This window comes from Chrysemys picta, chromosome 1, assembly GCF_011386835.1.
Source record: "Chrysemys picta bellii isolate R12L10 chromosome 1, ASM1138683v2, whole genome shotgun sequence".
Taxonomy (NCBI): domain Eukaryota; kingdom Metazoa; phylum Chordata; order Testudines; family Emydidae; genus Chrysemys; species Chrysemys picta.
In genome coordinates this window covers 299,184,318-299,205,680 of record NC_088791.1, presented here as the reverse complement: position 1 = coordinate 299,205,680, position 21,363 = coordinate 299,184,318, and the positions used below count along the sequence as shown (strand labels likewise).

At 43.5% G+C, this 21,363-nt stretch overlaps 1 protein-coding gene across 10 annotated transcripts in view; it reads right to left on the bottom strand.

The window, feature by feature from the left end:
- The window catches only part of FAM124A (family with sequence similarity 124 member A), an 80,107-nt gene that overhangs the window by 10,596 nt on the left and 48,148 nt on the right, over positions 1-21,363 (bottom strand). For all 10 annotated transcript variants that reach the window (XR_002888763.3, XR_010600872.1, XM_005287100.5 and 7 more), the window contains one exon: positions 6,340-7,079. Coding sequence is in view for 8 of the 10 variants with exons in the window: in XM_005287100.5 (XP_005287157.2) it covers positions 6,340-7,079 (740 nt within the window). In the remaining 2 variants the exon portion in view is untranslated. The remainder of the gene's footprint in view (positions 1-6,339; positions 7,080-21,363) is intronic.

Here is a 21,363-nt window from a genome sequence, read left to right as displayed (position 1 = left end):
TCTCTCAGGATCAGGGCAAGTAAGGCTGAACAGTGTCATGGTAGATCCCGGGGTTCCAGGCCTCTTTGTTTGGACTCATTCAAAGTCTGTCTCCCTTTTGCACCTTTCCCCATCAACATTTGTTGTTATAGATTATTGTGACATTTTATAAACTTTCACTCACTTTTTACAGCTGAGCTCACAATTACAGTAAATTTGTAGTCCCAGTTATCACAATAGGAATCTTATAACGTTATAGATGTACACTGGCTTTTTTTGACTATATGTTATGTTTAAAATGGCATTCGATATATTGATATTCTATTTAAGATATTTTTTTAAATAAAAAGATATAAAAGAGGTTGTCTCTCACTCATGGTGAAGGACAGAATGGCTGAAAGATCATTTCCTATTGTACTTAGCTTCCAAGATCTCCGTTTAGGATTGTGTGTTTCTATTAAAACCATCACTGATACTAGAGAACTCACAAACATCTAAGGCAGAAAAGGCAGAGCACATCTTGCAGGAGAAACACAGAGGACAAAATTTTTTAAAAACAGGAGGCAAAAGTTAGGTTCTTATATCTGTAATTAGACATGTCTTATTGAGTCCACTGTTATACAAACGGTCTGTCATTTTCAGCAACATGTCCAACACATGCCTATCACAAGATGTGGTGTACCTCATCCAGTGTACTAAATTCCCCAATAAAAATGATGAGAGTGAAACCAGACAATCACTATGCTCTTGAATGAACTCACTCAGAAAAACAATAAAATATAAAAATACCACATCACCTATGGGGGAACACTTTTCACAAAATGATCACTCCATATATGACCTCTCAGTCCTTGTCCTCAAAGGAAACCTACACAAAAGATGAGGCTGGAAGCTTAAATTCATAACTTTACTAGATACTAAAAATCTAAAGACACTGGATTTATGGCTTAGTACAACAATCCTTTTTTGTTTTATGAGTGCAGGAGTGTTAAGAGGACACTTCACCTTGAATGGTCCCTTGAAATAGGTGTTAACTATTTATGCTAAATAATCTGTTCCACCTTGTACTTAGCTGTGATGCTCTGAGTACCTTTCTTAGACCTGAAGAAAAGCCCTGCATAGCTTGAAAGCTTGTCTTTTTAACCAGCAGAAGTTGGTCCAATAAAAGATATGACCTCACCCACTTTGTTTCTCTAATTTTCAGCACACTAAGAAATTAAAGGAAACTTTGTAAAGGCTATTCTTTTTGTCCTTCTGTCCAGTCAAAATCCCTCCTTGCCTTCCTTTCCTTTCACTGTTCATCAAATTTGTTCTATCCACTTGCACCATTAATTTAAGATGTCTCACATTTTTCTTTAATCACCATCCTTTAGTTTTGTTCGGCAGAAGTCGCACTTCCCCACCTTTTTGGGGGGTTGTCCTTGACTTTCCATTTCCTTTACACCTCCTTTGATTTCTAGTTAGTTTGTTCCCCTCTCTTCCCTTTTGTCCTTTTAACTGTAATTGCTCTGACTTTGAAAATGGAAATGCACTCTGCTATTTATCTCAAAGTGTTTGTAGCTATGCTGGTTTTGAAGAACACAGGCAAGATAGATAAAGGCAAACCTTTTACTGGATTAACAAATAAATTGTCATATACAAGTTTTTGATCCCTTTTTAAATAGTACAACTTATTTGATATTCATTTAGCTCAGTAGCCTTAATTCTTCTTGTCTTTAAATATTTTGTACTGTACATATTTATCGGGGCCATACAGAATGCCTTCATTTACATAGGTGGAATACCTCTGCACTCACAGATTTACTTTTGGGAGTTACACTGAAATGCTTGACAGTTATTTACTGAACCACTACATACATTGTAAAAATTCAACATATGAAAATAATGACAGAACCAGTACTGATCACAGACAATCTTGCTCACACTAAATCCAACAACTTATCTACCCTTGACTTCAGCTGGAATAAGATCAGGCTGTTTGAGTTAATTTGAGGACAGACAAAGCAAAGGTGCCACAACAAAACATTTTTGGAGGGTGTTATCTTTGCAAACAAAGGATATCAAATGCCAGACTCATCCATTAATACGCTTTTTTTCTTGCTCTTACTTAATCTAAGCTCCTTGATAATTGCATTTGCAGAACGGGTTAAGAGGATGGAGCAATCTTACTGGTTGGCAGGAGTCCCAACCCCTGTAAGTATACCACAAGATACACGTAGGTCACATTGCTGAAGTATATTAAAATCCCAGTCACATTAAATGCTTTCTTATTGCTCTGAAGTATAGATTTATTATTGGTGGGTATAAGTGATACTTTTGGCATGTGGAGATAATCAATCTGAGTATGTAGCAATCAAAAATATTCTTGTTATTAATAACACAAACCTATATGCAAGCTGAAAAATATTAGAATGTCATTCTGATGGGAGGTGAAAATTAATACGGATACTGTGACAATAGCCATGGAATGTTTAAACCCCTGTACAGTACCCTAAGCAAAGACATTAAAATTTTTTTCATTCAGTGTCATTATGCTGTAAATTATTGTAGTTGGAAGATTCACTATTAAAAACTGGAATCAGAGAGAATTTCACTATTCAAGAGATTACTAATGGGATATGGACTCTTTAGTCTATAGAAGAAAAGCAGTAAGTGAAGGTGATCACAAGTGATTACCACATCAAGGTAGTTTGTGGACATTTTGAAATGAACTGGTTATCCCAACCTAGTGCCTATCCAGTCCACATCACAAAAACCAGTCCAACAACTAAAATTAGTGGCAGTCTCAGCAGAAAGGCCAAGGACTGGATGGTCAGGAAGAGCAAATTGCCTTCTCAGCTGCAGTCAGACTTGAGGCACCTATATGGGGCAGTGCCGTTGCTGCCAGTGGAGCAAGGGGTAGAGCTACCGCCTAGGTGGGATCTGCAATAGTGAGGTGCGTGGTGTGGTGATCTTGCCAGAGAGAAGAGCTACGGGCACACAGCCGCTACATTGCAGAGATGGTCTGCGCACACCCAACACTGCAGAAGTGTGCAGAGGACGGAAGGAGATATGGTTGCTCAGCAAGTTCAAGCAGAACTTCCCACAACTGTCAGCATCCTGAGTTCCACCAAGCAAAAGGATCAAACCTATGGTACCTGTTCTGTAGATAGAGGACTTCAGTAGCAGGGGCACCTTTCACAAAGAACATTCACTGTCAACCTCCCCACTTCAAAATCGGAATGATGACATTCTTCTAAATGTGAGGGTCTAACTTTCCTTGACACACATACTTAGCCCTATTAGCATTAATAGCATGTGGATTTAGGGGATGATCAGTCCCATGGATTTTTAAAAATAAAGTGCAAATTAATAGTGGGTGGGGGCTATTTTTATTGAGCAGAAATATAAATCAGAAAATATTTAAGAATAAAAGGTTAAGCCTCAGAAAACCTCTTTAGTAAAACAGTGGCTTTGAGGCACATGGTTAAGCAAAAAGCCACAATGTACATTAATGTAACTGTGGAGCAACATACCTGTTGTGTGTACAGTAACTCCTCACTTAACGTTGTAGTTATGTTCCTGAAAAATGCGACTTTAAGCAAAACTATTTTAAGCGAATCCAATTTCCCCATAAGAATTAATGTAAATGGGGGAGGAGGGGTGTTTAGGTTCCAGGGAAATTTTTTTCACCAGACAAAAAACTATATATTATATAGATATACACACAGCTGCCCCAAGCTCTCTCTGTCTCTCTCCATCCGTGTCCCCTCCCTGCTCTATATGGAGAAGGGGTAAGTGGGGTGCAGGGGGGAGGGGGACACCCTGACATTAGCCCCCCCTTTTCCCCCTTCCCTGCACAGTAAGCAGGAGACTCGGGGAGCAGCTCCAAGGCAGACGGCAGGAGCAGCACATGGCAGTCGGGGGAGGGACAGCTGAACTGCTGATTGGTAGCCTGCTGGGTGGCTGCAGCACAGGGAACTTAGGGAAACGGGGAGCGGATAGGGGGGCTGCCGGTCCACCCTGGTTCCAAGCCCCCACCAGCCAGCTCCAATGGGATGCTCTTCCTGCAAGCAGTGGACAAAGCAGGCAGCTGCCAAACGACGTTAGAAGAGAGCATTACACAACTTTAAACGAGCATGTTCCCTAACTGATCAGCGACATAACCATGTTAACCAGGGCGACTGTAAGTGAGGAATTACTGTATCTTGATGAAGAGTGCAGTTTTGGAAAGCTTGTTATTTGTTATTCTATTTAACTCACTTGCATATGTTGAAGTGACTCTAAGCAGCCTTAGATACAGTATGGGTACTGTGCCTTTCACGACCTTTCCACTCCTATTGACCAAACTCTCCACAGAATCTGTCTATGAGTACATGCAGCTCGAGATAAGATTGAGAAGGCAGATTGCAGGGAGCATGTCTCCTAAACAGCTCAGGTTGCTTCTCTGCTTCTTTCTCCTTTTTTCTGGGTCTGATAGCTATTTTGCAGAACAAGAAGATTCCTGGGCCATCTATTGAGGTGTGCAGTTGGTCACCCAGTGTTTTAATATATATGTGTAAGCAGAGTCAGGATGAGCTCTACCCTGACATCTGGTGGTGAATTATGGCGAGTGTGGAAAAGAACTCCAGGGTCTGATCTTGTTTGCATAGGCACACCCACTTGCCTGGCATGAAACAACAGCAACTCAAAGTGGTTACTTTGGCTGGTGTGGGATCCCCAGTCTTCTCTGTTATTGGGGCAGGAAGAATAAAGTTTTGTTACCCTGATTCTGTGAATCCAGGGCAGTGAAACTGTTGTATGACAGAAGGACTGAGTGAGTCCTTCACCATTACCTAAGTAGCACTTGCTTGACAAGGGGCATGGGTTACAAAACCCAGTGAATGGAGAGAGGATGGGGACAGGTATTTGTGCCTGATGGTATGGGCCCTCTCTGAGGGGTTGAAACACCAATTGCACTACCTCCTCTCTCCACCGTTGAATATCAGAGCTAACTTTGATTCCATTAGAAGTCTAGTTACAGACTGCTGAGCTGAATTCACTTTGGGCCAATGGTGCACTAGCACTGGGGCTCCCCTACCTTGAGCTGAAATCGCTAAGAGCTGAAATCACAAAAGAGCTGAGATCACTGAGGCTGTGTTAACTAGTGGGGGAGCCTGAAGCTATATTGCTAAGCGGCTGGCGGAGCAGCTAGTAGAGTGGAGCCTTGCGGGACGGTTGGAGTGGAGCTGAGCGACTCACAGGTTGGTGAGCGGAGCGGAGCGGCTGGAGGAGCAGCTGGCAGAGCAGAGCGGAGCCTTGTGGGAGCGGCCCAAGGGACTGCTGAAGTGGAGCAGAGTTGAGCGGCTCACAGGTCGGTGAGCAGAGTGGAGCAGCTGCCAGAGCAGTTCGTGGGACGGCGGGAGCAGCTCACGGGACAGCTGGTAGAGTGGAGCGGCTCGTGGTGAAGGCTGCGGCGGAACCCCGTCGGCCTCGGATCACGTAAGGTGCCCCTTAACACCCTGCGTGCCCCCCCGCCCCGAACTCTGGGGCTGCACTGACCAGGGACAGAGACTTTGGGGGGTTGTTGGACTTTTGGGACTTTGGTGATCCTTGGGTTGCTGGTTTCAAGAACCCAAGGGAAAGGGCACAGCCCAACTTGCTGGGGTGGGTTTTTTTGCTCATGGTTTGTGTTATGAATCCTGTTTGTGGTGTTTTTCCAATTTAATGCTGATGTCGTTTACCTCATGTTATTAAACATTTTCTGTTACACTCAGACTCCGTGCTTGCGAGAGGGGAAGTATTGCCTCTTAGAGGCACCCAAGGGGTGGTATGTAATGTCCCAGGTCACTGGGTGGGGGCTCGAGCCGGTTTTGCATTGCGTTATTGAAACGGAACCCCTAGATACAGAACCCGGCCCTTGTTGCTGCCAACTTAGATGGGCAGAAGGGTTACATATGTAAGGAAATAATTTGTACCATCAAAAATTCTGTTTACCTCTAATAAAGAGCTAGTCACTAATAGCTATTTTATAAAAATGTGTGGTCTGGGTATTCATGTTTCTTATAAAAACTGCAAAAACGTGCATCTTTAGCTATCAGTTCACAATCTTTCCCTTTTCCACACTTGGCTTATCTCAGTCTCTTCATTGCCTAACATGGGGCTAAGGGATATATGAACATCATGGTATCACCTACAGCTGTATTGAATTATATATTTTTACGTGCACAAAGATTTGATAAGCTCTCTTTTTAGCAGTATTTTCTTGGGTCTGCCTACCAGAATATTGTTATGGAAGCCCCACCCTTTATTTACTGTCCTGGGACAAATTAGCATTCTTGTACAAATCAGCAAATATGTTTCTGTTTCATCACATACAAAATTAGAGATGTTAGAGAATACCTGCAAGAGGATCTTATTCCCATCATGGTCTTCTGTTTGCCACCTGCCTTCACTGATTGGGCTACAAGGATTGGGCAAGAGAGGAACAAGCTGTCCAACATCTTCTACTCGGAATTCCAGCACCGCTGACTCTGTAGGGGTTGGAATCTGGCCCTTAGGGAGTCTTTTTAAAGAGAACTGAATGTCTATATCCATGTTAGAATAGACAGGAAAGACACAAAAGTCCGCCTTTTTCTGACACACCGGTCTTTTCAGGATTAACTGGTACAGTTTCATAATGTCAATAAAGTTTTCATTCCTGCAGTATATGGCAAAGCGGATAATTTCTCTCCCATAATGCACTGGGCGGATGGCCCACAAAGGGGTCCCATGGGCCAAAGTGAAGAAGTCCTGACTGCATGGCATGTAAGGGAGGAACTTGCCTTGCACTCGTTCTGTATGGTGGTAATGCCAAGGTGGTCTCTGAAAGGTTTCATGGAGCTGTAAGATTGGTTCTTCTCCATATTCCTCCTGCAGAAACAGAATGACTGCAAGGGCTGGCTGAGAAACAGCAGCCTTACCAGACTTCCTGTGCTTCCTTGAGACCCGTCTTTCTGAGACTCGGAACAACTGGAGGTCTGGATGGATCCATGCTAACAGTTTATCAATGGCTTGCTGGAGAACTTTGGATTCACCAGGGTCTGCAATGATATGTATACTAACAAGGAAAGGGTCCTGATTGTCTTCCACAGAAAGTTCACCTGATAGTATAAAAACAAAATCTGTATTAGGTTTTAAAAATTATTTAGCAATTCCTCATATTGTGTCGTGATTTATGTAGATTATGAAGGAGAAATACATTATTCAGTCATTGCTCAATCTCGGGTGGCTGAATGCCACTTGTCCCTCTAAGACAGTCAGTTACAGTGATTTTTCTATATCAAGCTGGCCTACAATAGTCAGCAATATCTAAAGGTAAATATAGCCATAAATAAAAGAACCTAACAGAAAACAAACTAGTATTTAGACTACTCAAAATGGGCTAGGCACTATACATTCCAGTGTAGAAAGAGACAGTCCCTGCCCCAAAGAGTTTACAGTCTGAAGGGCAAAAAGCAAAGAATTGGGAGAAAGTGATACAATCAACAAACAAAATGGTCAGGATCAAAATGGATATCTGGCTTGTTCATTCCATGTTTTTGTTTTAATTTGTGCCACCCGGCTTTGTGCATGGAATTTACACAATGGAATTCTATTCTATCACCTTGCCATTAGCGTTTCCCACCGACTTAGAGTATTCAAGGGGCCTGAAGGCAAGTATCAGAAGATTTTATATACTTAGTGAAGATGTATCTGCTTAGTAATAGGAAGTAGTACAAACATCATGGTATTCAAAAGCCGAATGTCATTCAGGCAAAAGTTACTTGTTACCACTCAAACGCATGAGGGAATCTCTATGATGTAGTCCCTGAAATCTCCCTGACTACATAGAAGCAGGTTGGGCTAATACCAAGTGACAGCTGGTTGGAGGTCAGTGGAGACATTGCCAATTTCACTCTGTTGAAGTTGTGTGTGAAGAGAGGTGTATATAAGCAGAGACCACAGACAGCTCAATAGATCACTTGGCTAATTTAGCTATTTAGTTGAAATTAGGGCTGTCAAGCGATTAAAAAAATTAATCACAATCTAAAAAACTGAACGCGATTAATCGTGTAATTAATCGCACTGTTAATAGAATACCATTTATTTAAATATTTTTGGATATTTTCTACATTTTCAAATATATTGATTTCAATTGCAACACAGAATACAAGTGTACAGTGCTCATTTTATATTTATTTTTTATTACAAATATTTGCACTGTAGAAAACAAAAGAAATAGTATTTTTCAAGTCACCTAATACAAGTACTGTAGTTCAATCTCTTTATCATGAAAGCTGAACTTACAAATGTACAATGTAAAACTTTAGAGCCTACAAGTCCAATCTGTCCTAGTTCTTGTTCAGCTAATCGCTCAGAAAACATTTTCAGAAGATAATGGTGCCTGCTTCTTGTTTACAATGTCACCTGAAAGTGAGAACGCAAATGTAAACAAACTTGTCTGTCTTAGTGATTGGCTGAACAAGTAGGAATGAGTGGACTTGTAGGCTCTAAAGTTCTACATTGTTATATTTTTGAGTGCAGTTATGTAACAAAAATAATATATATTTGTAAGTTGCATTTTCATGATAAGGAGATCACACTACAGTACTTGTATGAGGTGAATTGAAAAATACTATTTTTTTTGTTTATAATTTTTACATTGCAAATATTTGAAATAAAAATTATATAATGTGAGTACTGTCCACTTTGTATTCTGTGTTGTAATTGAAACAGATATATTTGAAAATGTAAAAAAAAATCCAAAAATAATTAATAAATTTCAATTGGTATTCTATTGTTTAACAGTGCAATTAAAACTGCGATTCATCATGGTTAATTTTGCGATTTTTTTTTTTAGTTAATCGTATGAGTTAACTGCGATTAATCGACAGCCCTAGTTGAAATGGTTCTCTTTATTTGTTACTCTGATATTACCTTTATGCATGAGACTGAAGTGGAGGCATAACACCTACATATGATAGATTGACGAATAGTTCCTAAGCTTTTAACTGTGTGGAGCACATTTTAATAGCAAGATTAGTTTATGGACTGTCTCCCCTTGTATTGGCGACTGTGTGAACTCCTTCCCTGCAGATTGGTAACTGGTATGTACAGCATATACCAATCATGCATTAACCTACAGGAGATTTGGGCAAGTCAAACTGATTATCAGAAATATAGTGGCAGTGAAGTTCTCGTGTCTCTGTCATGAAATGGGTGATGAGGAGTGACTGTGCCGAGTGGTTAAGGGAAGAGAACAATAATCCGAAGCAAATCAATCACTGGTCATAATAATGTAGAAGGGCTCTCCTGCAGAGAATACTGCAAGTGCTATTGCTCCAAGGTATCTATTGCTGATGTCCTTCTACAGGCTAGGGGGAACAGCGACTCTGAAACAAGAAATGGGAATGGGGACTGAGGGGAAAGGAAATCTAATGTAAGCAGAGTTGGGATGAGCTCTACCCTGACATCTGGTGGTGAATTATGGCGAGCGTGGAAAAGAACTTCAGGGGCTGATCTTGTTTGCATAGGCACACCCACCCGCCTGGCATGAGACAACAGCAACTGAAAGTGGTTACTTTGGCTGGTGTGGGATCCGCAGTTTCTCTGTTATTGGGGCAGGAAGAATAAAGTTTTGTTACCCTGATTCTGTGAATCAAGGCCAGTGGAACTGTTGTATGACAGAAGGACTCACCATTAACTAAGTAGCACTTGCTTGACAAGGGACATGGGTTACAAAACCTAGTGAATTGAGAGAGGCTGGGGGCAGGTATTTGTACCTGGTGGTGTTGGGCCCCTTTTGTGAGCCTGAAACCAATTCCCCCTCCCTCCCTCCCTCGTTGAATGTCAGAGCTAGCTTTGATTCCATTAGGAGTCTAGTTACAGGCTGCTGAGCTGAATTCACTTTGGGCCAATAGTGCACCAGCACTGGGGCTCCCCTACTACTAGCTGAAATCACAAAAGAGCTAAAATCACAAAAGAGCTGAGATCACTGACTGCTGTGTTAACTAGTGGTGGAGCCTGAAGCTATATTGCTAAGCGGCTGGTGGAGCAGTTTGCGGGGATGGCTGGAGGAGCAGCTAGCAGAGTGGAACCTTGCGGGGATGGTTGGAGCGGCCCAAGGAATGGCGAGCGGAGCGGCTCAGAGGTTGGTGAGCGGAGCGGAGCCGAGCGGAGCAGCTGGTAGAGCAGAGCAGTTCGTGGGACGGCAGGAGCGGCTCACGGGACGGCTGGTGGAGTGGAGCGGCTCGTGATGAAGGCTGCGGCGGAACCCCACGGAGAGGCGACCGGTCGGCCTCGGATCACGTAAGGGGCCCCTTAACACCCTGCGCACCCCCCCCTCTTTGAACTCTGGGGCTGCACTGACCAGGGACAGAGACTTTGGGGGTTGTTGGATTTTTAGGACTTTGGTGATTCTTGGATTGCTGGACCCAAGAACCAACGGGAAAGGACACGGCCCAATTTGCTGGGGTGGGTCTTTGCTCATGGTTTGGTCTATGCACTCTAGTTGTGGTGTTTTCCCAATTTAAAGCTATGTCGTTTACCTCATGTTCTTAAACATTTTCTGCTACACCGAGGCTCTGTGCTTGCGAGAGGGGAAGTATTGCCTCTTTGAGGCGCCCAGGGGTGTGTAAGATTTTCCCAGGTCCCTGGGTGGGGGCTCGAGCTGGTTTTGTGTCACGCTGTTGAGAGGGGACCCCTATGTACTGAACCCGGCCCTTGCTGCTATCAACTCGGCCTGGCAGAAGAGTTACACTACTAAAACCAAAAAGAAAATAATGTGGATTAGTTATACAATCACACTTTTTTCTAAGAGAGGAATGCAAGATGTTCAAATCTGTTCTCCCTTCATTTCCTTTGATAGCATTTATGTAACAAAGACTGCAACAAGGGACAGGCCTGATATTTATGCAAATAGATAGCTACAGCTTTGTAAGAAGCCTGGGCAGAAGGATGTGAAGCAAAGAGCCACCATTCCTGTGGGCTGCTTACTTTGCATAAAAAAAATGACTGAGCATGGCCTTTCTGCCCTCTTGTCACTCAGCATGGTAGAGGGGTACTGAATGGTCTAAAGCATTTTTCAAAAGCCAAGCTTTGTGAGAACCAGCATTAGCATTAGTATTCCAAAGCTATCACCAAATGTACCCGTCAGCACAAGATGCTAAAACAAACAGTCTCAGAGGACCACCAGTGTACAGCAGAAAGCCATCATTAGTAGCTAAAGCTACGTATACACCAGAGAAAATCATCTTTTGTTGAACTAGAAGAAACCATGACCTAAGCCAAAGGGGGAAATGAGTAACTAATAAAAGCTGAAAGAGCTTCCATATCAACTTTACATTAGCAGGGACACTTCTACTATAGTACTGGTCCTACCTTTATACCTGCAAAAGCCAGTCTTTTCATTAAGGTAAGAAAAATGTAAACAGGAATATGAGGAGAGGAGTTTGATGAAACCTCTCCTAAGCTGATTACATGGTGTGAACTACTTCTGTGCTATTAGCAAGACTTTCTACTTCAGCTTGCACTTATCAAGAAAGGGGAGGGGAAAGAGCCACCGCTTCTCAAGTTAGTGCAATTCAATTTGCCCTCTGGCAAATTGTCATAGAGGCAAATTAAAGTTCTGCATATATATTAGGCTTTCTGTGCAACTGATTAAACCCACCAACAAAATGCTGAAACATTTATTTGAACCTAAACCGTACAGTTCTCACAACTGTTCTATTTTTTCCCCATGGGCAGATGGGAATTGTTTCCTTTTGGGGTGGCAGAAACATTAAAATTGCTAAAAGGGAAATATTATCAAGATTTAAATAATATTTATATATGTTTTAACTTATCTGTTAACTTGTGTTACTACCACCAGCTGGAAGACTTTGAACTGAGATAAGTTAGCAAACCGAGAGCCTGATCCCACAGGGGCTGAGCGCCCTCAGTGCCCATTAGCTTCAATGGGAGTTCAGGGTGCTCAGCATACTGCAGAACTGGATCCAGGATTTTTCTTTTTCCGCGGGTACAGCTTGATATTCTGTTGCTGTTTGCTTTGTTTAAACTATAGATGTTTGTTTATTTCCTGGGCAGAGAAACGGGAGGTCTCATAATGGCAAGGCAGCAGCCCAATCTTCCCTATATTATTTCATCAGATATTACAAGTATATCTGGTGAGGAATTTTCAACTGGAATGATTTTCTGACAGAAAATGCAGTTTCCACAAAAATCAAAACTTTCTATAGAAAATTTTTGATTTTGCTGAAAATTCTTGATTTTTCCATCAGGAAAATTGAAATTAAATATTTCATTTGGGGTCAGTTCAACATGAATATGAATATTGTGTTGTTTAAACTATCCCCAATTTTTTCATTGAGATACAGGTCAATAAAACATTGAATTGCATTTTCCTATTAGTTTAGTTCTAGGCCTCATTCTCTCCTATAGGCTGGGCCCCCTGGAGAAGTATGGGTCCCATAAGGTGAAGTGTTCATTTCAGTCATGCAAGTCAGATGATTCTGGGTGCATTATGGGAGATGCAGGCCAACCTGGGGAGCCTGGCATATAGCAGGGAAATGGGCGCATCATGCTCCAGAATAACAAATCCCATAAGACAATGTGCCACCATAAGGAAATGTAGTTTAACGTTGAAATGACTTGAAACTGCGTTTTGGGAATGTTGACATGTTTCACTTGGATCAAAAATATTTCCAAAAACAAAACATTTTGGAATTTCTGTTCCACAGGAAATTTTGTCTTTTCATCCTTTTTTGGGACACAAACAAATCCTGACATGTTGAAATTTCCCCTGGGATAAAAATTCCAAGTTTTGCTCAACTCTAATTACCATATTGACACTTTGTTGGAGTGTTTCTTGAAAGCTGTACAGTGAGGCACAGGTAGAAAAGTTATTTTAATCAACAAATTGCATCATGTCATGGATCACTGTGAGAGAAGTGGTTAATGGTCATCTCTGGCAGTGGCACTACATTGTCCTTTGCTAAATCACACACTACTAATAAAGCAAGCAAGAGGGGATCACAGCAACAGATTCACCAGCTCCGCCTTCTCCCTCTCCAGGTTAGTGGCTTCTGACAAATGAAGTGTGAGCAGTGAGCAGTAATCTGTTCCTCAACAGGCTATCCTGTGTCTGATTCTTTACATACCCTGAAAGGGGTATATATATGAATATGTGTCCTGACCTGGCCACAAGGCTGAGTCACAAGAAAGGGGCAGACCGTTGCAGGAATGCTTGTTAGCAGGCATGCCAGGAAAGAAGAAGTGAGCCTGCCACACCTAAGTTCAGCCACCAAGGGCACCTGTGGTGAGTGAACTCCTTCACAAAGGCCTTTATAATTTCCACCTTGACTGCAACATCCTGCTCTGTTTTTTCTGACACTAACCTCAGCCCACTCAAATCCCTTCAATAGGCTACTGCCAAGATCATCTTCTTGGCTTGTCATCCTAACCACATCACCCCCTTTTCCAAGTCCCTGCCCCTTCTCCATCACGTCAAATACAAGCTTTATGGCCTTACCTTTAAGGCCATTCACAACGTAACTCCTCCCTACATATCCAGTTTTGTATCTCATCTTGTCATGCTCTCTCCCTTCCTCTTCCACTTTGCCAATAATGCCAGCCTTGACTGCCCAATCGATTGCTTCACCAGCTAACAACATCACACTTCCTTTCATGCCATGCATTCTGTGAGGAACACCCTTCCTGAGCTAAGGGCTACCCCACCTTCCTTCAAATCCCTTCAGTTCCACTTCTGTCATTCCTTTGCTAAATTGCTAACTCACAATTGCAAGGCAAGGAGCCAGTAGGGACTGTCCAGATCATTATATCTTAAAAAACCCCAACCCAAACTCAACCTTCAAATTGTGTGCATAGGTCTCCTACTATTATCCAGGGTTCAAAAAAGAACTACATAAATTCATGGAGCATAGGTCCATCAATGGCTATTAGCCAGGATGGACTGGGATGGTGTCCCTACCCTCTGTTTGCCAGAAGCTGGGAATGGGTGACAGGGAATGGATCACTTGATGATTACCTGTTCTGTTCATTCCCTCTGGGGCACCTGGCATTGGTCACTGTCGGAAGACAGGATACTGGGCTAGAGGGACCATTGGTCTGACCCAGTACGGCTGTTCTTATCCTCATCTTTTATCCCCCACTCCCTGTTACACCCTCCTGTTACATCTTGTCTTTACAATCTAAGTTAACTCCACGGGGAAAGAACTACATTTTACTTGGTGTCTGGATAGCACAATGAGGTTCTGACCCTCACTGGGGCCTCTGGGGCCGACTGTAGTAAAAATAAAAATAAGGAGTGGGGGCTTGTGCTCTTGCACTGTGGCAGAAGGTGAGCAGTCAAAATATTTTGTAGCCCCCCCCCTACACACCTCCTTGTGGAGCGCTTCCAGCTCCCTCTCCTGATCCAGAGTCAAAGATTCTTCACCTGCACTGTGACCTCCTCCTTCAGTTCTTACTCCTGAGACAATGAGCTCGCTCACTCCCTAGTGCCACAAATCACCATCCTCAGCCACACCTCCCTGGTTATCCTCCACGACAATATGCTGCTGCAGCACTCTGTACTGCCAACCGTGAGGGTTAAAAAAGAATAAATGAATAAAGTCCCTACAATTATGAGATTGGCATAAAAATCATGAGATTTAAATAAATACATATCGGTTCTTTTTTATTTGTCTCCTTGTTTTTGATCCTTTAGAGCGCAAAGGAGGCACAAGAATGATGACTAGAAACTTAATTTAAAAAAAATAAACCAGAGGATCCTCACAAGGCTCCAGCTGCTGGGACTTTAAGAAAAATAACAATTATTTCAAAATTCACAATAGCAACACTAGCTCTGAGGTAACTCTGTTTGCTTCCCTATACACCATTATGCTTCTGCTACATATTGGTTTTGGGCTGAACTTCAGGGTAATGGTTCTCAAGGTGTTTTGATAAACTTGTGGTACTCATCTTCTGCTCACCTGTTGCTCAGAATTGGAAGGAGGTGCAGCATGTTGCACATATGTGTGCCTACCCTTTTGCTCTACAGAACAAACCCAAATTTGGGACATGTTTCATTCTGACTGGCGACACCAATTTTTCAACCTCCTATACATCCCCATCCCTCCCTCCACAGCTCATTTCTGTCTGCGCTAGACACACCAACAGTGAACTGCAAAATTATAGAACTCCCAGATAGTGTCTACAATTTCACAAAGAACCCCCATCAATGGGAGGTTGATGGGATTCTGAGTTTCTGTGGGTGTTACATGTTTACAATTCAAAGCTTGCAAATCAGTCTGGTGCAAAAATTAATGGAAACTATGTAAACTGGAATTGTGACAGTTAGCACAGGGGATTAGTAATGGGATTTAGAGCCTTTCTCCCCTAGGCTGCTGGTTTGAATCTCCCCAAAGTCAATAATGACTGAAGTTTGCTAAAATGTGAGGATAGTTTAGGAGTCTCTGTCCAATTCCCAATTGTATAGGTGCCCATTTCGCAAAACTGAGAAATCAAAAAACACAGAATCTCTTTCCTAACAGATGTCAGAGCTTGATGTCCGGGTTCCATAACCACAGCGTGGCCTTTTTATCAAGACAGGCTAGATGTTTTAGACTGTCCTCCAGCTGTTGGGCTGGACACTCTTCCACCACATGATTTACTGTCTGCTATGCTTCTCCACAGTCACAGAATGGAGAGGAAACCAGTCCAAGCTACAGCATGCTTGTGGTAACTCTGGTTCAGTCAGCAAATAACCTGTTAAGTCTAGTCCAGGATTTACAATCAAGTGGAGGCAGGTGCAGCAATGGACTCCTCCTGAATGTACTTAGTGTGTTAGACTCTCTTTCCTACTGATGCTTCTAAAGGTGCAATTTTTGGCTACCTGGTGATACTGATCATCCGTGCATGGTAAAGGATCAGCAGTTCTTTTGTCCAAGAGTGCATGAGCTGCCGTAACAAAGGGGAGCTGAGAGCTCATCCATGGCGTCATATCCCAGACCACAGGAATGAGATTCATCCTCTGAATATATCTGAGATTGGGGCACTAGCCAACTGGAGATGTAATAGGTTGGTTTCATCTGTCGCAGCTCTCCAAGAAGGCTTAACAGGAACAACATCTCACTGCCAGTCTGGCAGAGCTATGTGTGCTAGCACATACAGACCGCAGGTTTGTGTGTAGTTCAAACAGCCACTAATGACATAAGTGGCCAAACTCAGCTCTGTGTCGACAAGCTGAATGTGGCAGCTGCAGCCCCAGACTGCAAAACAGTATTCAGCTGGAGCAAACACCAGTGCCAATACAGAAGTATGAAAGACCACAGGGTCTGCTCCCCAGGAGGTTCCCAATAGTTTTCGTATCAAGGTGATATGGAAAGAGATCTTCATTTTCAGGTGTTCCAGGTGAGGCCGTTTGACAGGCTATGGTGGAGTTTTACTCCCAAGTAGGTGACCACTGGATGGAATGGCAGAGGCCACCCTTGGACATGGATCAAGATGGGGTTGATTGGCAAAATAATTGTTTAGAAGACAAGTAATTGCCACTGTCACAACCTGCTCTAATTGGCGACTTTGTTAGCAGTCTGCCCACAAAAGCCAAGAATTGATTCGCTTTCTCTCCATCTGGATACTAAAATGACCTCATTACCTGTGGGCAGTTCCCATGTGAGAGCTGAGTGTGACAGCTGGGGTAAACTGGAGAAGCTTGAGAAACTTGCTTCGCCACCACTCATACTATACCTGTTCTGTGGAGAAATAGGGGAGCTGTCAATTCAGCATCTTTCATAAACACTGAAGTCACACAAATGAAAAGAGAGACGGAGTACTCAAACAGATCCTGTTTCTGCAACCTTTTTCACACTGGTGAACAGTGTGTTCAATGGGACTACTTGTATGAGTAATTCCACATCAACATGAGTAACAGTAGAACAATTAGGCCTTAAAATAGCAGCTTGTCTTGTTTCTAAAGTTAAGGATTTTGCAAAAATGTAGAGAAGTCTGTTAATTAAGTACTAATTTATAATTAGTATATTTGTTTTGATTATTAGGTAACATTTAGTTTAGAATTGACTAGAGTTGCATCATTTTTAGTGGGGAATAAAAAAAGCTGAAAGACAATGAAGTCTGGATTCTGACCAACTCCAGATTTCCACTTTAGAAGATTTAAGGTTTGCAAAAATGTAAGTCCCTTCCAGTCATAAAATTTTCCAAATAAAAATATGAATTGCTATACTTGGCAGAAACCCAGGATACTGATCTTTGTTATATTTCAGTTCTCTATTCCAAGTTTGCAAGGCGAACTAATTCAGCAAAAAAAAAAAAATCCATTAATAATCTCTCAATAAATTAAAAACTGTACAATTTATATGAGCTTTCAAAATGCATCCAAAGAGTTAATCAGAGTCCTTTCACGCTTTCCTTCAGTTGTTTGATTTAATGTATGTGTGTACTTTACTTAAATCTAGTTCCCAATTGAAACAGAGTTTTTCAAAACTATGATTAAAAAAAGGGTAGAAAGTACATTGCCTTTTAAAAAATACTTTGGAGCTGTGCACACTTACACTGTTGCTCAATTTGACCCAAGAGCTAACTCTGTACACTGCATAATGTCATCGAATTGGCAAAGACATGGTCCCATGCCATAAAATATGTTTGTGGTAGTGCCTGCATAGGTAATCAATAGTTTGTGTACAAAAAACAACAAACTTCTCAGAAGGAGTAATAATGGAAAACTATTCTGGGGCACATAAACCTCTCAGCTAATAGGACTGTGCCATGAAATAGACACATACGCACCTTAGCTGATGGGAAAGGAAAGCAGTAACAGAAAGCATGCTTTGTGACTAAGGGCCTAATTCTCAGCCCTCAAGAGTCTCACACATAGTCTGTATGTGAAACAAAACAGACCCTTTCCTAGGGTATACAGTCCAACTGGACCTATCCCAGTACCCTGCCATTGGTATCTCTGTAGCCCTCCCCGGGCTCAGTCTTTAAGTAATCCTGACTCTGGAATTGAGATGTACCCCTGGGGGCTTCCTCCTGGGAAACGCACTCTTCACCTGCTCTGGGCCTTTCTGGTCCCAGCTCTAGCTGGGCCACTAAACCATCTGATCCCCTTCTGGGTGTGTTTCACAGTTTAATAATCAGCCCCTTCTCTGGGCCTTCTCAACTCCCTTCCTGAGGACTTAAGCCACTTCCCTAGTGGCTGATAGGGGGGACCCAGAGCTGCCCACTACTCCAGGCCCCAGCACAGAGACCCTATGAATGGCAGCTACGTGCTGCTGAATTCCCCTTAACTAGTCACCATGCCGCTACAGTAGCCTGGGCCACTTCCCCGTGGCCCCAGCACCTCCACAAATGTTTCACCCTTACCATAGGGCTGAAGTCTTTTACTCTGGCCCAGCAGCCAGCCAGAAGCTCTCTCTTGCTCCCGCAGTCCCTGCCAGCAACTGATCTGTCCATGGTCCTGCCAGTCCTTCAGCCAGCCAGAAAAACAGTGCTCATTCCTCCAGCTCCAGTCACCAACTGACTGACTCCTCTGGCCCTGCAACTCCTTTTATGTGAGCCTGTTGGGCCCTGAATGGCTGCTCTCTGCAGCCTCTCTCATTGGCTGCTTCCCCCACAGCTAGTCTAGGCAGCGTGGAGAACTTCTCTACTGCTCCTTTCTGGGGCAGGATGTGATAGGATCCTGAGGCCTCCAGCCAGGGGCCTTTGGGCCTAATATACCCTCTCTCACAGGGGAAATCTAAAAAACCGTACGTGTTTATCACGTTTACTAATTCCATTTCAGCTAATATCCCGGGTGACAAAACAAAACAGAAAGGCTCTCCTTGTTTACAAAATAAAGTTATTTTATGGCTTAGTTCCTAAAAGACTCTAGTTGGTGTACTGGAAACAGTTGATCAACATAAATATACACTCTATGCAATTTGCAAGCATTATTCTTTAAAAGCTAGTAATACACTTTTTAAAAATTGAATATTACATTTCTAAAATAATCATTAATTCAACTATTAATTTAAAATTTTTTTCCTGTTTCCATTCAAGAATGGATAATTTATTTTAAAATGTTTAAAATGCGAACTGGTTCTGAAACTCTAAAAAAATTCTTGTTCTCAGAAACAGAATGACAAAATGCGGGAAGCTGGCTAATACAGATTGAATACACAGAATATTTAAATAAAATGAAATCCCACATTGCTTAACATAAACTCTGTTTTTAATGGTGGTGGTGCTGAAAAGAGGGTTACTCACCTTTGTAACTGTTGTTCTTCGAGATGTGTTGCTCATATCCATTCCAATTAGGTGTGCGTGCGCCGCGTGCACGATCATCGGAAGATTTTTACCCTAGCAACTGTCGGTGGGTCGGCTGAGGCGCCCCCTGGAGTGGCGCTGTTATGGCGTCTGATATATGCCCCTGCCGACCCGGCGCCCCCTCAGTTCCTCCTTGCCGGCTACTCCGACAGTGGGGAAGGAGGGCAGGTTTGGAATGGATATGAGCAACACATCTCGAAGAACAACAGTTACAAAGGTGAGTAACCGTCTTTTCTTCTTCGAGTGCTTGCTCATATCGATTCCCATTAGGTGATTCCCAAGCCTTACCTAGGCGGTGGGGTCAGAGTTAGATGTTGCGGATCGAAGAACTGCTGAACCAAACGCTGCGTCGTCCCTGGACTGTTGCAGTATAGCATAGTGGGAAGCGAAGGTATGTACGGATGACCGAGTTGCTGCTCTGCAGATTTCCTGTATGGGCACATGAGCTAGAAAGGCGGAGGACAACGCTTGAGCCCGAGTAGAATGGGCAGTAAGCCGGGTAGTCGGGACACCCGCCAAGTCATAACATGCACGGATGTAAGATGTAATCCAAGACGAAATTCGCTGCGAGGAGACCGGGAGACCTTTCATCCAGTCTGCTACTGCAACAAACAGCTGGGATGTCTTTCTAAAGGGCTTAGTTCGTTCGATATAAAAGGCGAGAGCCCTGCGAACGTCTAGGGAATGTAGCTGCTGTTCCCATCGCGAAGCGTGGGGCTTTGGAAAGAAGACCGGAAGGAAGATGTCTTGGTTGACATGGAAGGCAGACACCACCTTAGGGAGGAATGCGGGGTGTGGTTGCAGCTGTACCTTGTCCTTATGGAACACCGTGTATGGTGGATCCGATGTAAGAGCTCGAAGCTCCGATATTCAACTCGCTGATGTGATAGCGATGAGGAAAGCTGTTTTCCAGGAAAGGTACAGAAGGGAGCAGGTGGCCATCGGCTCGAAGGGGGGACCCATGAATCTAGAGAGGACGAGGTTAAGGTCGCACGTAGGGGTCGGATGACGGATTTGTGGATACAGCTGTTCCAAACCCGTGAGGAACCTGTTGACCATGGGATTGGAGAAAATCGAGCAGCCATTTTCGCCTGGGTGAAAAGCTGAAATCGCTGCCAGGTGTACCTTGATGGATGATACCGATAGACCTTGTTGTTTGAGTGACAAGAGGGAATCTAGGATGGTAGGTATTGGAACCTGTAGGGGGACAACGTCCTTCAGGGCACACCAGCAGGAGAAACGTTTCCACTTGGCTAGGTATGTGGATCTAGTGGAGGGCTTTCTGCTTCCTAATAGGACTTGCTGCACCAAACTGGAGCAGCGCAGCTCAGATTGTGTCAGCCATGCAGCATCCATGGTGTGAGATAAAGGGACTGCAGGTCCGGATGGTTTAACCTGCCGTGATCCTGCGTGATCAGGTATGGCCATAATGGGACAGAAATTGGCTTGGTCACCGACAGATCAAGGAGTGTGGTGTACCAATGTTGTCTGGGCCACGCTGGTGCGACCAAGATTAGGCGGGCCTTGTCCCTGCGTAACTTCAGAAGGACCTTGTGGACAAACGGAAACGGAGGGAAGGCGTAGAGCAGCTGGTCTTTCTACGGTATCAGGAAGGCGTCTGACAGGGAGCCTGGGGAGCGTCCCTGGAGAGAGCAGAACACTTGGCACTTCCGATTCTTGTGGGAGGCGAAGAGGTCTATGTGGGGAAACCCCCACCTCCGGAAAATGGAATGAATGACGTCTGGATGTATTGACCACTCGTGAGTCATAAAGGACCTGCTGAGGCGATCTGCCAAGGTGTTCTGGACTCCCGGGAGAAATGATGCCACCAGGTTGATTGATTGGGCTATGCAGAACTCCCAGAGGCGAATAGCTTCCTGGCATAGCAGGGACGACCGTGCTCCGCCTTGCTTGTTGATATAAAACATGGCCGTTGTGTTGTCTGTGAAGACAGCGACACAACGGCCTTTCAGGTGTTCGCAGAATACCTGACACGCCAGGCACACTGCCCTCAGTTCCCGAACGTTGATGTGGAGGGATATTTCCTGTGCGGACCAGAGGCCTTGAGTGCGAAGGTATTTCCTTCCT